Here is a 17,179-nt window from a genome sequence, read left to right on the forward strand (position 1 = left end):
TAAGACATTGTTAGTCTGTTTCATGCCTAAACAGCTCACAGATTGACTCCTCTATACATTTCCACCACTGCCACCAACTCTGAACAGCCCCAGACATTTCTTCCATTACACCCAGGTAAGCTTTCTTTCCTCTTTCTTGCTGATATGATCCACCCAGGATGCACCCCATTCCAAGCCAGATGGGTTTTCCTAAAACAGCACTTTCACTATGGAACTCTCAAAGTCAAAGCCACCATGGGAAAACCGTAAGTACAGATATGAGAGGAAGTTCTTTTCTTTTTAAAATTAATTTTATTGATACATTTTAGGTATACAATATAACAACATTCATCACTGGAAATATGCACCTTTATATAATCTCTCTTGGTTCTTATTTTTCCCCGTTCCCCTGCCCTCCCTTCAACCCCTCCATCCCTCCTTATTTACAAAGACTTTGTTTCCATTTTTAATTTTCACATATTAATTCCATTCCCTTCTTTCCTTTCCTCTACCCCTCCCACTTCCCCTTCCCCTTTTCTTCCTATTTCACATTAAACCTTTTAGTCCTTATTTACTCTTTCAGTTTCTCACACTAGAGAAACTATTCTGTATTCACACATGTGTGTCCTATTTATTTCACTTAAGAGTATCACCGCAATGTACATCCATTTAGCTATAAGTGTCTCTAATTTCTCATTTTTTATGGATGAGTAGTACTTCATTTTATTTTTTAAAAAACCCACATTTTCTTTATCCAGTCTCCAGTTGATGGGCAATTGGGCTGCTTCCAAGTTTTAGCTATTACAAATTGTGCTGCTATGAACATGGGTGCACATATATCACTGTGGTATGATTTTTTAATTCTTTGGGGAAAATACCCATCAGGGGAATAGCTGGGTCAACTGGGACTTCCAGTCCTAGTTCTTTGAGGTATCTCCATACTGATTTCCTCAGCGGTTGCACCAGTCTACACTTCCACCAGCAGTGGAGCAGGGTTCCTCTTTCCCCACAGCCCCACCAGCATTTGTTATTGGTTGATTTCATGATAGCAGCCATTCTTTCTGGGGTGAGGTGGAATCTCAGCGTTGTTTTCATTTGCATCTCACGAAGGACCAGTGATGTTGAACATTTTTTCATGTTTATTTGCTATTTCTACTTCTTTGTGTGAGAAATGTCTGTTCATTTCAGATGCCCATTTTTGGATTGGGTCTTTAAATTTGGGAGGTATGATTTTTTAAAGTTGTTTACAGATTCTACACAGACTTTTGTCTGAGGAACAGCAGGTGAAAATTTTTTCCTACATTGTGGGTTATCTCTTCACACTGATGGTGGTTTCTTTTGCTGTGCAGAAGCTTTTTAATAAGAAGAGATCCCACTTGTTGATTATTTGTCCTAGTTCAGGGGCAACTGAAGTTTTGTTCATAAAATCTTTTCCTACACCAATGTCTTCAAGAGTTCTATCTAACCTCTGTTCTATTCGGTTCAGCGTTTCTGTTTTAATATTTATGTTTTTAATCCATTTTGATTGCAGTTTAGTGCATGGTGAGAGATATAGGTTTAGTTTTAATCTTTGGCAAGTTGAAGCCCAATTTTTCCAGCACCATTTATTAAAGAGGCTATCTTTCCTCTAGTGAGGGTGTTTGGCTCTTTTGTCAAAGATGAGGTGGCTGAGTGTGTCTGGCATTGTTTCTGCATCTTCTAATCTGTTCCACTGGTCCTCAGGTCTGTTTCTTTGCCAGTACCATGCTGTTTTTATCACAGTAGCTTTGCAGCATAGTTTCAAGTTGGGGGTTGTGATACCCCCTGCCATGTCTCTGTTGCCTAGAATTGCATTTACTATTCTAGGTCTCTTCTGGTTCCAAATGAATTTTTGGATTATTTTCTCAAGGTCCATGAAGTATGCTGCTGGGATTTCAATTGGGATTCCATTGAATCTATATAGCAGTTTTTTGGTATGGCCATTTTCACTATGTTAATTCTTCCTACCCAGGAACAAGGGAGGTCTTTTCGTTTTCTGATATCATCTTCAATCTCTCTTTTCAGAGCGCCATAGTCTTCAGAGAAGAGGTCTTTGATTTCTTTCGTTAGGTTGATTCCTAGGTATTTCAGTTTTTTGCATGTTATTGTGAAAGGAATTGTTTGCCCTATTTCTCTCTCAGTGAGTCTGTTGTTTGTGTAGAGGAAAGCTATTGATTTTTGTGTGTTGACCTTGTAACCAACTACTTGACTGAATTTGGTTATTAAGTCTAGAAGACTTTTGGTAGAGTTCTTGGGGTCTTCTATATAGAGTATCATGTCATCTGCAAATAATGACAATTTGACTTCTTCATTTTATATCTTTATTCCTTTTATTACTTTCTCTTGTCTAATTGCTATGTTTAATGTTTCCAAGACTATATTGAACAAGAGTGGTGATAGTGGACATCCTTGTCTTGTTCCTGATTTTAGTGTGGATGATTTCAGTTTTTGATCATTTAGAATGATATTGGCTGTTGGTTTTTCATTGATGGCTTTTATCAGATTGAGGTAGAGACCGTCTATTCCAATTTTTTGTGGGTTTTTATCATACATGCGTGTTGGATTTTGTCAAATGCTTTTTATGCATGTATTGAGATGATCATGCGGTTTTTATCCTTGCCTCTATTGATATACTGTATTATATTTATTGATTTACATATGTTGAACCATTCCTGGATCCCTGGGATGAATCCCACTTGGTCAGGGTGATCCTCTTGATGATCTTCTGCATTCTATTTGCCAGTATCTTATTAAGGATTTTTGCATCTATGTTCATTAGTGAGATTGGCCTAGAGTTCTCTTTTTCAGTTGGGTCTTTCTCTGCTTTGGGGTCAAGGTGACACTTGCTTCCAGGATGAATTCGGGAGTATTACTTCCCTTTCAATTTCATCAAAGAATTTTAGTTCCTCTCTAAATGTCTTGTAAAATTCAGCAGTGAAGCCATCAGGACCTGAGTTCTTCTTAGTTGGTAAGTTTTTAATTATGCTTTCAATTTCCTTGATTGATATTGGGTTGTTTAGAATTTTTAGGTCTTCTTTGTTCAACTTAGGTAATTCATACTTTTCTAGGAATCTGTCCATTTCTTCTCCATTTTCCATCTTATTGTAGTATATGTTCTTGAAGTAGGTATTGATGGTCCACTGGATTTCTGCTGGGTCTATTGTAATTTCATCCTTTTCATTCCTAATTGCATGGATTTGGGACTTTTCTTTCCTTTTTCTGATAAGGTTAGCTAAGGGTTTGTCAGTTTTGTGTATTCTGTCGAAGAATCAACTCTTGGCTTCATTGATTTTTTGTATTGTTCTCCTGGTCTCTATTGCATTGATTTCTGCTCTGGCCTTTATAATTTCCTCCCTTGTATGAGCTTTGGGTTTGTCCTGCTCTTCTTTTTGTAGAAGCTTGAAGTTCAGCATCAGGTTGTTTAATTGGGCTTGCTCTGTTTTCCTAATATGAATATTCACTGCTATGAATTTCCCTCTCAAGCAAGACTGCTTTCATTGTGTCTCATAGATTCTGATATGTTGTATTGTCATTGTCATTTAATTGGAGGAACTGTCTGATTTCTTGTTTAATTTCCTCTGTGACCCATTGCTTATTCAGAAGTGTGTTGTTCAGTTTCCATGTGTTTATGAAATTCTTGCAGTTTCTTTTGCTATTGATCTCCAATTTCATCACACTATGGTCTGATAATATACAGGGGATTACTTCAATTTCTTTGCACTTACTTAAACATGTTCTATGAGTGACTATGTGGTCTATTTTGGAGAATGACCCATGTGCAGCTGAAAAGAATGTGTATTCTGATTTGGTGGGGTCGAACACTCTGTACACATCTGTTAAATTCATTTGTTCAAGAGTTTGACTGAGTTCTAGTATTTTGTTGTTTATTTTTTGTCTAGTTGATCTATCTATTTGTGACAGTGGGGTATTGAGTTCACCCACTACTACTGTATTAGAGCTTATTTGATTTTTCATGTCTATTAGTATTTGTTTTATACAGTTGGGTGCACTAGTGTTTGTTGCATATATGTTTATGATTGTCTTCTCTTCCTCTTGGATTGTTCCCTTTACAAGGATGTAGTGTCCTTCTTTGTCTCTCTTAATCAGTGTGGGTTTGAAATCCACTTGATCTGCAAACAGGATAGCTACTCCTGCTTTTTTTCGGGTTCCTGTTGCATGGAGTATTGTTTTCCATCCTTTAACTTTCAGTCTATGAGTTTCTTTTTGAATGAAGTGTGTTTGTTGTACACAGCATATTGTTGGATCTTGCTTCTTGACCCATTCTGCCAGTCTATTTCTTTTGATTGATGAATTGAGACCATTAACATTGCTGGTTGTAACTGATACGTTTTGACTTTTTATTGCCATGACTTTTTCTTTTTGTTGGATTCTCCCCCTTTGTGTTTAATTTCTTGTTGTGCCCTATGAATTCATTCTTCTGGGCTTCCTAGGGTTGTGATCATCGTTGTCTTTTCCTAGGACATTGTTTAAAATTTTTTGGAGTGTTGGTTTGGTATTCATGAAGTTCCTAAGGTGCTCTTTGTCATGAACATATCTTATTTTTCCATCAATTTTGAAAGATAATTTTGCAAGGTACATCAATCTGGGTTGGAGGCTGTTTTCCTTTAGGGCTTGAAATACGTCACTCTAAGCTCTTCTTGCCCTGAGAGTTTGAGTTGAGAAGTCTGCTGTGATTCTGATGGGCTTTCCTTTGTATGCAATTTGTTTCTTTTCTCTAACTGCTTGTAGAATTTTGTTCTTCTGTCGGGTTTCTGGAATCTTAACTATTATTTGTCTATGTGTAGACTTTTTTTTTTTTTTATCAAGGCTAGTTGGTGTCCTATATGCCTCACTTGTCTGTATGTCAACTTCTTTTCCCCTGCTTGGGAAGTTTTCTGCCATCACTTTTGTGAACAGTTTTTTTTATGTTGTCTGCACTGTCTCCTGTTTCTTCATTGACTCCAATCAGTCTTATGTTATTCTTCTTTTCATCATCTAGTAGCTGCTTGATTGATGCCTCATGGTACCTTACTATTTTAAAGAAATTTTTCTTTTCCTGGTCACAAATTGCAACCTTATCTTCTGTATCTGAAATTCTGTCCTCACATTGGCTCATTAGGCTGCATAGCCTTTCTATGGAGTTTTTAATCTCCTGGATTTCTGTTTGCATCTGTTTTATGGATTCCATTTGTTTTGTATGTTGGTATTCCATCATGTTCCTCCGCTCCTCTATTTTTTTTTAATCTGCGTCCTCTCTAGATTTATTAATCCTGTATTGTACTATGAGCACAATCTCTGCTGTTATCTGAGAAATTATTTCTGATTTCATTTTTTCCAGATCCTCTTTCATTGCCAGTTCAGGGAGTTCAGGTCGTTGAGTATCAGATTGTTCCATCTAGTTTCCCTTTGGGGTTGCTTTAGGTGATCTGGAAGTCGGTTTTTGAGACTTGTTTACATGTCTTCTCATTTCAAGTGGGGCGGGGGGCTGCTGGTGCCCATGTGGCTCACCTCAGTGCTGGGGGTGGTGGTATGGTGGCCCAGAAGGTTCACCTCTTCTGTGCTGGGAGCGGCTCTGCTCCTCATTGCTGGGGGCAGTGGTACAGTTGCTGGGAAGAAGTTCTTGATAAATTGCTGGGTGAAGAACAGGCTAATTATAGACCTCTACACGGAGTAATACTGGATTTTGGAAACACATCTGAGTGTCTATATATTTTCATATAGAATGTTACTAGAAAGAAGGGGTGTTGAAGAAATAGCACTGACTTTTTCCTTTATAAAATTCCTCATTATGTAGAGTAAAAAGCATGTATTATTTGATCAATTAAAAACTTATACCAGAGCTGGGCATGGTAGTGCATGCCTATAATTCCACTACTCTTGGAGGCTGAGGCAGGAGGCTCACAATTGGAGCCCATCATGGCCAACTTAGTGTCTTAGTGTCTAAAATTTTAAAAGGACTTGGGATATAACCCAGTGCAAAGGTCCTGAGTTTAGTCCCTAATACTGAAACAAATAAACTTATAGCTGAATTTTATTTTATTTCTCTGAATATTATCTGAAAATTGTAAGAGAAAGGAGTCCCGTGAGAACTTGAAGACATGGACTATACCCTATTTGTCTCTTCATTCCCAGTGCTTTCTACATAGTAGCATATAATGACTTTTGAAAAGAAAGGCTGAAAGGAGGAAAGAAAGGTCTCAGACATGTGTGCTCATATATGGACATGGCTTAGCACCACAAAGCCTAAAATGACTTACACATCATCAGTCCTTTGCTAAAGATTCGGTGTCCCTTCTAGGTGTCTACTGAGATGCACTGTCAGGGACTTGTTCATTCTATAGAGAGTAAGAAATAGTAAAATGCAGAACTTTCCTTCATGGAAAGATAAAGAGTGCATATATAACTATGTAGAGCTGAAAACAAAAGAGGGGGAGACAAAATACAATGCCTCAAATAAAAGGAGAAACAAAAGAAGTGGCAAGGTTAGTGCTACAGAGTGGTTCAGAAGAGCCTAGGGAGTATTGACATGTTTGGGAGCTTTCTGTGCAATTGGAACCCAATGAACCATATAGCTGCAGGATGGAGGGCTCTGATGAAGGCATAATCAGGGCTTTGGGAGGAAGGATAGTTGCCAGAAGACTCAGTCTTGAGTGGGGTTAACAGGCCTGAGGGAGGTTATTTCAGGACCGAAGACAGCTGAGAGAGCCCATGAAGACTGAGAGGTTGTGTGTAGTTCAAGCTCAAGGTGCTGAAGAAGCAAGTGAAAATGAAACCAGGGCAGAGAGTTGGCAGTGACACAGAGATGCTGAAGGACAAGGGGATAGCCCAAGAATCTCACTTGAAGGGGGATGCCTGCAGAGAGTGATTGTATACAGATAGGAATGACAGGACAGAGTGAGAAGGGTCATTAATGAGAGGGATTTCTACCAGAATGCATGAGGGATTACAAGAAACCCTGGGGAAGTAACAGAAGCCAAACAGCGTGAATGATATTTCCTTCCCTTTCTCAGTTCCTAAGGTTCTCCATGGGGAAAATTGGGTGTTCCTGCTCATGCATATGTATGAAAAGGCACTATTGAAAGGTTTTGAAGCTGGAGGAAATAAAGGCATCAACTCTACAGGAAACATTACTCATGCCTAGAGTGATGGATACTCTTATCTGACAGATGAGCTGCCCAAAATGACACAAGAAGTTAGGGAACAATCTCTAGGCTAAGCTGCTTCCAGATTCCTAGAGGTCAGAGGCCATCAAGAACCTCAGGCAATGAGAGGTGGGAAGTGGGAGGAGCAGAAGTTTCACATTCCTATAGAGATAGTAGAGTTGGCCTCCTTGTCACTTACAAATAATTCACAGAGCATGCAAATGAGATGTACATATGTCATATGCAAAGAACAGGCTTCAACTCCAGGTCTACATCTCCTTTCTTGACCTTTTAGGGCCCTTTGTGCTTTGAGTCCTTTCCAGAGTCTGATGGGAATAGAGAGAAGGGAATACATGGCAGGGTTTGAGATGGAAGCTTGAGAAGGCTTGGAGGAAGATGCTATGGATTGGATGTGTCCCCCCCCCCCGCCCCCCGCAAAGGTTCACATGTCCTGAGCATGGCGCTACTGAGAGATGATGGAACGTTTGGGAGTAGAGTCTTGTGGCAAGGTCCTTAAGTTATCTGGGGTGTGCCCCTAAACATCTATGAGATCTCAGCCTGTTCTCATTCTGCCTCTCCTATGGTTTATATCTGGTTGTCCCAGTCAGAGCCTGACACTCACAGGTGGGGATTTTGGAAGGTGGTAGAATTATGGGGGTGGTATAGCTCACTTGCTGTTAGGAGGTGGGTTCTGGTCTGAAAAGGTGGATGATGAGGGGCATGAACTGGTAGGGTATATTTCCATTTCCTTCCTTTTGCTCTCTGCTTCCTGTCCACCATGACATGAGGAGCTTTCCTTTGCCAGACCCTTCCACATGCTGCCAACCATACAAGGACTGAAACTTCTGAAACTGAGCCAAAATAAACTTCTCTTCCTTTAAGTTGCAAGTGTTGGATATATTGTTCCAGCAACAGGAAAGCAACTAAGATAGCCCCAAACCTTAATGCAGCCACCTGACCTGGGATTGGACTTAAACTTCAGAACCATGAGGCCAAATAAACAATTTCTCACTTCATAAATAGTCTGTTTTCAGGTACAGTGACAGAATATTGGTTAGTACAGTGGGGAAGGTATAAATAGAATAATCTCTATTTGAATCTCTGATTCTAAAGGAATAGCATAGATTCTGGAGAGTTTTAAGAATCCTGAGAGCATTTATCTTAAAATATTTTTGAAACAACAGAATAGATAATTTGGGGAGTTATTTAAACTTCTCCCTAATATATATATATTAGTTTCTCATTTAAGAGAAATGATGTGATATTTAAGCTTATGTGTCTGATTTGTTGCTTACTAGTTTATTTTGTTCATAAAAATAGTTTTATCTTTTTATTTGTTTCTTCTTTGTAAGAGAGAATCTTTTTTGTGTTTGACTTGTACTTTGAATAACATGTTGGCCATTGTTTTACACATAGTATAACAGTGTTAACCATTGTTATTCTCTAAGTATTTTGTTATAAAATTCTATTTTTTCATAGAAGAGTATTTTTAATATTTTCTTTATTAATGTCTTCTTGTATTACCTTAAAGTAATAAAAAAGAATCCTGACAGCATCTCTGTTTGGCTTCATAAAACAACAGAGTGACTGATGATTATAGCATTTACCATCACTCATAATTATGTGATTCTACCTATGTGTTCCAGGTCAGGATTACATATAATTATATATACAAAAAATAGTAATGCTTCAAAGTTGTATATACTTTACAAACCTTCAATCTTTATACCCACAGGGCCTCTCTTCCTCCCCTTATAAGTATATTACTATCTCCTCTTCTTAAAGCAGGTATTTATTTGATGTTACTGTTAAACTGAAGTTCACATCATGGTTCTTTCTTTCACAGCCAAGTGACTCAAAGTGTCTCTAACCCTCACTGAAACTGCTCTGTGGAAGACACCACCCATTGCATCCCAGAACCACACCCCTCCCCACCCCCTGGCATCTTCCTTTCCTCTGTCTTATGTTCCCTGACTGGGAACTACTAATCCTCCTATAAGGCTGGGGAATCTTTTCATTTATTCCAAGTCTCTCTTCAAATGTTGCCTAGGATTTCTTCTATTTGACTTTTCATAATAAAAAGGAATTTAAAGAGTTATTTCTAAGCTTCATCACTTGATAGGTACTTGACAATATAGGTTTTTCACTGTCTTCCATTTTCCAATTTTGCTGTTAAAAATTATATTTCTTTGTAGCCAATAGACTATTCTCCTCCAGATCGCTTAAAAACTTTGTCCTTAACATTCTGTAGTTTCATTACTATAAGCCTACAGTTTAAGAAGCAATTCCCTTTGACTTACTTTCCTTGTGATTTGATGTGCTTTCTGAATCTGAGAATACTCTTTTTTTCCTCCGAATTTTTCCTGGATTGCTCCTTTCAAGCCAAGAGTACCACGTTTTCCCAAGAAGTCCCCAATTATCCCAGAATCCATCTATCAAATTCCCATTCATCTTAAAATGTAGTTTGTTTGCTCTGCTTTTCTTCTTCTTCTTTTCTTCTTCCTCTTCTTCTTCCTCCTCGCCCCCCCCCTCCTCCTTTTTAACCAGTACAGGGGATCAAACACAGGACCTTGCACTTGCAAGGCAGGTGCAGTACCACTGAGCTAAATCACTGGCCCCACTCTACTTTTTTTTTTTTTGGTACCAGGGATCAAACTCGGGACCTTGAGCTTTCAAGGCAGGTGGTGGAACCACTGAGCTAAATCCCCGGCCCCACTCTGCTTTTTGATATATCACTTTTTGTAATAAAAACTAAATGTGCACAAACATGAATGAATGGGTTTATCTTGGAAGGTGGACAGCATTGAGCAGAGTAGCAAAATTGAAAGGGCAAAAACCCAACAACCAGACAATTTTCAACCATGTGCGAGCTGTGTGATGATGGGAAAATTACCTAATATTGCTGAAGCTCAATCTCTTCACTTTAGAAATGATAACAAAAGATCCTACCTCTCAGGGCTCCCATTAGGGCTGAGTGAGGTAACATGCTAAGTTCCACCTAACAACATGCTTTAAGGGTAGGACTGTATTCTAATAACTACTTATACCAGTGTTCTTCTTCCCAGCTCCAATATGCTCTTCAATACATGCTCCGAGGGTTCCTTCAAGCATGTCTCCTGTATGGAGAGCATGGTGTTAAGATTTCTCTGTACAGTGGTGGGACACTGCAGGAAGAAAGAGCTTCTCTTGGTCCCGCTGCTGCACAGGAGGTGGGGAGCACGAGCAGGAGGACATCTAGGGGTATCCTGTTCCAGCCATGTGTGCAGAACACAGTCCCCAGGGACCCCATGACATTGCCTAGCCTGGCGATCACCCCCTGACAACCCTTCCCAAACAGGACACTGATGTTCCTGGCCTCCCACCCACAGAGCCACAACTTTCTCACTGGCCTACCCCCTCCCTACAAGTTCATCTCCATGACTTTCTTGATGGAGATATTGCATAGCCCATGCTTCTCACTCAGAGCCACATGCTGGTTCTATCTGTACACCACCTGTAAGCTGCAGATCAACTGTACCTGGGCCCAGGAGGGCTGCTTCCTGCTTCCCTAGCAACTGGGATCACCTCTGGTCTAGGCAACTCAGTGAATTTATCTGCCATCCAATGGCTATAACCAATGATGTCTGAAGGGCATATGGGGTAAGGGTTCTTCATCTATATTTGTCCTACCTACGTATTCTTCTCTTTACATCCCATAGGTATTCTGTTATTATAGATTAATATAATGCCTTATTTTAAAAAAAAAAAAAAACTTCTCACTAGCCATGGTGATACATGCCTGTAATTCCAGCTGCTTAAGAGGCTGAGGCAGGAAGATTACAAGTTTGAGGTCTGCCTGGACAACTTAGTGAGATTCTGTCTCAAAATTAAAGAATAAAAAAGGCTAGGCATATGGCTCAGTGGTGGAGTGCTTGCTTAGCATGCACAAGGGCCTGGTTCAATCCCCAGTGCTGAAAAAAAAAAACCCAAATAGACTTCTGTTTAAATCATTATGTGCTTTCTGTCTCCCAATTAGACCCAGACTGACAGACCACTGTTTCCCCAGCATCTAGCACAACACAGAACAACATATATTAGCTCTTTATGCATCTATTTCTCCCTTCTTAAAACAGCTTTCAGCCACTGTGTGTCCTGAAATTTAATAATTTAGAAACTATAATGAAAAATGGCTTCAGGACATTAGGTTAACTAAAAGAAAAGAGAAACAAGATCTATATATTTGTGGCCCAGAGATAAAAGCTAGGATAAATGGATAAACTAGTATAGAAATTTGCTTTCACTTAATGAAGAACACTGTAATAGATAATTTCAGAAAAGGAGTAGCATCCTGTAATGGAGGGGAAACTAGTCTAGATACTCACCATAGTGCTTTGAACTTCTTAAAATGCCATGATTTTAGAAGTTACCAGATTTCAGAAGCTATCAGATCTGGGGAAGGGGCAATTGGAAAGTCACTGCTTAAAGGGGTTAACATCATTCTGTTATTTTAAGTGTGGAATGCAGAAGATTTAAATTTAAATTTGACTTAATAAAAACAAATATCTTCATTACTGATGTGGATAAAGGCATTTCTCTCAAATAGGAAGAATGCATTCTCACCACAGAGGGCTAAGTGAAAACTGGATTCAGAAATCCAATGATTCATAAAAGCCATTAGCAATTCTGTGTCTCTCAGAAGTACTGCTGAATCCAACTGGAGTGGTTCCTCAAGAGCAGAAAAATAACCACACCCATGAAAAGCTCCTTTGTTTATGTTACCATATTACCATGATGATAAATGTTCTTATTGATGATAAAATGGAACACACGCAGTTTAGAAAAAAAGTTATTTTTGCCTAACCACATACATAAATGCACAAGTCCACATAAATAATGGCTAAAACACTACAGTTTAATACCTGAAAAAAATACTTAAGGACTGAAAATACACTGGTTTAAGTTCACTTCTTTCTTCATGAACACAGCTTGTTAAATTCTGGCAGATTAGGAAGACATCCATGAGACATCTACAACCAGAAAGCCTACTGTGTTAAGTTTTAGAGCCAATGAAAAATTCATTTTAAAATTTCTTTAGTTATTTCTTTCATTAATAATATGTATTCCTGCTGGGCATAGTGGAGCACACCTGTAATCCTAGCACTCTGGGAGGCTGAGGCAGGAGGATTACAAGTGTGAGCCTAGACTGGGCAACTTAGCAAAACCCTGTCTGGAAAATAAAAAAGGGCCAGAGGACACAGCTCAGTGCAATAGCCCTAGGTTCAATCCCTGGTACTAAAAACAAAAAAAAGTATTTCTTTTTTTAAAGTAGAGAGATTGGAAAGGACATATAACATTAATACTAACTGAAAGAAATCTTTGATAATGAAGAAAAGGTTGGAGGACTATTACTACCTGATTTCAGAATTTACTACTAAGCTAATTATTAAGATGATTAAATGAATGGAATAGAATACAGATCCAGAAATCACAAGTTCAAGCTCAGCCTGGGAAAATTAATGATTTAGTGAGACCCAGTCTCAAAATAAAAAATAATAAAAAGTCTGAAACTGTAGCTCAGTAAAAGTCCCTGGGTTCAATCCTCAGTATCAGCAGAAAAAAAAAAAAAGTCATATTGGATTATACACCTAAACATAAAACTCAAACTATTACATTTGTAGAAGAAAACAGAAAATCTTCATGACTTTGTTAGGTAACCAAAAGAACAACCCATGAAATTTTTAAAAATGATAAATTGGACTTCATCAAAATTTAAAACTTTGACTCTCTCAAAAACAATATTAAAAAGACAAGGCAGACTTGGAGAAAATACTTATAAGTCATAAATCTGATAAAGGACTTACATCTAGAATTTATAAAGGGCTCAAAATTCAGTAATAGGATGTGGGTTTATTGAGGAATGGAGTGGGGAAGTATGGGAAAGAAGAAACCCAAGGCACAAGGAAATTTTTTAAGGTAACAGAAGTATTCATCACCTTGCTGAGATGATGGTTTCACAAGTGCATATGTGTATCAAAACTTATTAAATTTTTTATTTTAAAGATGTTTGATTTTTGTATGCCAGGTGTACCTCAATAAAGCTGTTAAAAATAAATCAGCTGCTTGTTTGAGGTATATAAAAACCTTGGGGAATGTCCTTTCTTTCAACCAAGAAAAGATAAAGTTAAACTCACAACTAGTATCTGCAAAAAAGTCATGTTTAAATGTACATGGTATCAATGTAAAAATATAAAAACAACAACACACAAACCTAAAACTCTTTCTTTTCACAAAATGCAAATGCAAGAAGTTTGTCCATTTACATTCAAGTCAAGTTCTGATGCAACTGTTTCTCAATGACTTTTCTCATCACTCAAGTAGAAAGTAATTGTTCCCTCTTGTGAATCACCATACTACTTATGCTAATTTTAGATATTAATTCAAAGTATTTATCCATTTACCCACTGCACATTTATTAAGTACCTCACATGGGCAGGGCCTGGGCTTGGCACTAAAAACACAAAAGTAAGTGGGACACAGTCGTTCCCTTCAAGAGCTTCACAGTCTTGCAGCGAGTGAATATTTAATACATCAATAAATAGAAAGTAACAGTAACACACCAAAACAACTCTTTAAATAAATACCAAAACCTATAACAGGAACATAGAAGAAATTTAGTTTTTTAGATACACTACCATGATTTCTTCAATGTCCATTTTCCTTCAGGCCTAAGACTCTGAGGACAAGGGTCCAACTCTAGTAATCTACTAGACTGCCCAGCATAGTACCTCATGAGTATTTTATGCTTGCATATTTGTTTGAACAAATGAATATTCCATTTCATAAGCATATCCTCTTTCACCAGAAGGTAGGGCCACCATGTTGCCAACTTCAAGTTCCAACCTTTATCCCCTTTGTCAACAAAGGTATGGCAATAATGAATTTAGGAGGAGACAAAAGCAAAGAATGGGGCTGGGGATTTAGCTCAGTGGTTCCACCGCTTGCCTCATAAGCGCAAGGTCCCAAGTTCGATCGCCAGAACAAAAAAAAGAGCAAAGAATGGCCATTCTCCCAGAGAAGAAAACAGGAAGGAGGTAGGGGTGAGATGGAACTTAGCCTGCAGAGATCTAGTTCAGAAAGAATGATGGCCATGATTCAAGCTCCTGCAGTGCTTCTAAGAAAGCCCTAGCTTTCTGCATGTTGCCGCTATGCCCAGAAGAATACACACGGATGGCAGCCAACTAATCTCTATAGCAGTGGTGGTGAACCTATGGCAAGCATACCATAGTGGGCTGTTTGTTATCACTGAAAGTGCTAAAAGGTTCACCTTCACTGCTCTATAGGAATCACACCAGTCTCACTGTGAAAGACATTTCTAGGTATGTGTGGGTTCAATCTGCTACAATATAATACCATAAACTTGACAGATCAGAAACACAGAAATTTATTTCTCACAGTTCTAGAAGTTGGGAAGTCTAAGAGCCAGATGCCAGCAGATTCAGTATCTCATGAAGGCCCACTTTCTGGTTCATAGATGGTGTGTTCCAGATGCATCTTCACATGGTGGAAGGGGCAAGCTAGCTCCCTGGGGCTTCTTGTATAATGGCCCCAACTCTAACCACGAGGGCTCTGCCCTGATTCCCTGGTCGGCCCCCAAAGGCCCCACCTCCTAATACTATCACATTGAGGGTTAAGATTTAAAAATATGGATTTTGGAGGAACACAAACTTTCAGACCTTAACCCAGACTACATTTGTGACTTTCTATTTTCCCAAGTGATCACAAACCCTTTCTCTCTGCTCAGTTTCTGACAGGGCAGAAAGGTGGAAGAGATAACCGCTTTGGGAAACCAAACATAGGGACAGGGAATAACACAATTATCTCATTTTCTCATGATCAACATATATGCAATTTTGCAATTTCAGTTAGGATAAAAGTAGCACAAATTGAAAAGGTCTCCAATTACAACCAAGAGATTTGGATTAAGCACCAAGAAGTAGTCCAATTCAACATAACCAGAAAAACTATTCCTCTCCACATTAGCAATAAGGCAGACTTACTCCTTGTACTTAGACCTACAGAAATAATAGGTCTCAAAAGGGAAAAGGAGAGGTTCATTTAAGTCCGACTGGACCCACCGGCTGGATGATGGCTGTAGAAGACAGCAGGCGATCTCTGGGGCTAAGCGTCTTCCTGAGCACTGGGCTGGACTCTTACCTGTAGATGGGGTCTTGCATCACCAGCATCTTGCTCTCATCCCATGTCCACTCCTTTTTCTGCAATAAAAGAAGCTATAAATGAATAAGTTAGGCTTGTCCTCAGCTATAGAACCAGGGCACCATTGAGCTACTAATGCTTATGCAAACACATCCATTTTGCTCCTGGCCTGATTTTTCCCTCTAAGAGACCCAGAGCTGATTGCTCCAAAAGGACAAGTGGAAAATGTCATGTGTCTGGTCTGGTCTGTTTCCTTTAAGCACTTTAGGAGTGTCTCTCCAGGGCACAGAGGGTAAGCAGGAGCCAAAGAGGCCTCAGGGGACCACAGGGAGATGCTAAATCAAGTATCTTAGAGAAATCACAAGAAAGCAAAGATCACACATCACTTCAGAGCAGTGGGAAGAGATGACTAGAAAGGAGAAGAGATCAACTACAAGACTCGTAATATGTTTGGGATGCTGTTAGATGCAAATGAAATGTAATCCCATCCTCTCTTCCTTAAAGGGACAAAAAAGCTCCATACAGCCAAATACAGGAGTTGATTGAAAGATAATGGTGAATGCTTAAAAAACACAGTGAAGACTCTTTATGCCAATAATGATGGGATAAATGTGTTCAAATTAAAGGGATGTATCTTGTCTATTCTGAGATGATTAATGGCAATGTGTATTATATCATAATAAATTTAAACATTCACCATATTTTATGATCAGTCAAATTTTTACAGCAATTTCTGTCAAATAAAAACATTACACTGTGTGTTCATGCACCTTATTTACCAGATCTGGCACCATGCAGCTTCTGGCTTTTCCTTAAAGTTAAAATGACCATAAAACGTTAAGTGTTTTAAATCAACTCGGGACACTAAGGCAGCCACAACAATCTAACTAAAGACACTCATGAAAGAGGACTTCCAGAACTGCTTCAGAAAGTGGCAACAACAATTGGATAAGTGTGTTTAAAGTGGGGGTGGGGTGGGGTGGGGTGGTAGTATTTTGAGGGGGATTAATGGCAACATGTTTTTAGACTGTAATATATTTTTAAAAATTTAAATATTTACCCTTTTTAAAAATTGTACTGTGTAAGTTAACTAGTGCATTTGCAAAGGTACTTGTGAGAGGATATTCATTCTGGCTGTGATCCCAGCTTATCGTGAACACAAAAGGACCCACTCCTAAAGGCAGGTAGGAATGCGGATGGCAATGGGGGTGAGAAAATTCAAAGTGCAGTGCATGATGAGCAGCACCCAAGGTTTCAGGGATGCATTTGAGGGTTAGGGAAAGCACCTGTGGTTAAGCTAGCAGCCCACCACATGCCTTCAGGCCTGACCCTTGGTTGCAAGGGCAGAGAATCCTATTCTACCTTCCTGGGCTTTGGCATACAGACAGTGCTTTCAGAACTTCTTGCTAACATAGCTGACTTTTTTGTACACAGTACACTTGCCAATGCTCCCTTCAAAACCTGACACTCTGAACTGTATCTCTGATCAGGTACAGTCTGGCCAGCATGGTACAAAGATACACTCTGTCCTATGTGGCACCCACGATAGTACTCTTAGCCCAGAAAAGATTGGTTTATAGCATTCTTTAGCTGCTCATGACCTTGCTAAATGATTCATTAGAAACTGGTTTCCAACTGATGAATTAAAATTTTTCAGGCTAAAGTTTAAATACTTGGATGTCTATTTTAAACACAACACAATTTTTCACCATAGGAACTGTTTAAACACCAAGATATAATGTTTAACATATGATTTCACTTGGGGTCAAATTCTTTGTAACATAAATACCACATTAAGCCACCTCCATTGTCATGACAACATACTCTACCTGCACTTTTAATCCAGT

At 38.9% G+C, this 17,179-nt stretch overlaps 1 protein-coding gene across 8 annotated transcripts in view; it reads right to left on the reverse strand.

Moving 5' to 3' along the window:
* The window catches only part of CUNH1orf226 (chromosome unknown C1orf226 homolog), a 331,114-nt gene that overhangs the window by 86,387 nt on the left and 227,548 nt on the right, over positions 1 to 17,179 (reverse strand). For 4 of the 8 annotated variants that reach the window (XM_087191162.1, XM_021244678.2, XM_004865159.3 and 1 more), the window contains one exon: positions 15,333 to 15,391. In XM_087191162.1, the coding sequence (XP_087047288.1) occupies positions 15,333 to 15,391 (59 nt within the window). Of the gene's footprint in view, positions 1 to 15,332; positions 15,407 to 17,179 lie in introns of all 8 variants that reach the window. The other 4 variants (XM_087191161.1, XM_021244677.2, XM_004865158.3 and 1 more) reach the window with 1 other exon arrangement.

The sequence above is a fragment of the Heterocephalus glaber genome, unplaced genomic scaffold (assembly GCF_053883595.1).
Source record: "Heterocephalus glaber isolate CG9 unplaced genomic scaffold, H.glaber_assembly_v1.0 deba00001561, whole genome shotgun sequence".
NCBI lineage: Eukaryota > Metazoa > Chordata > Mammalia > Rodentia > Bathyergidae > Heterocephalus > Heterocephalus glaber.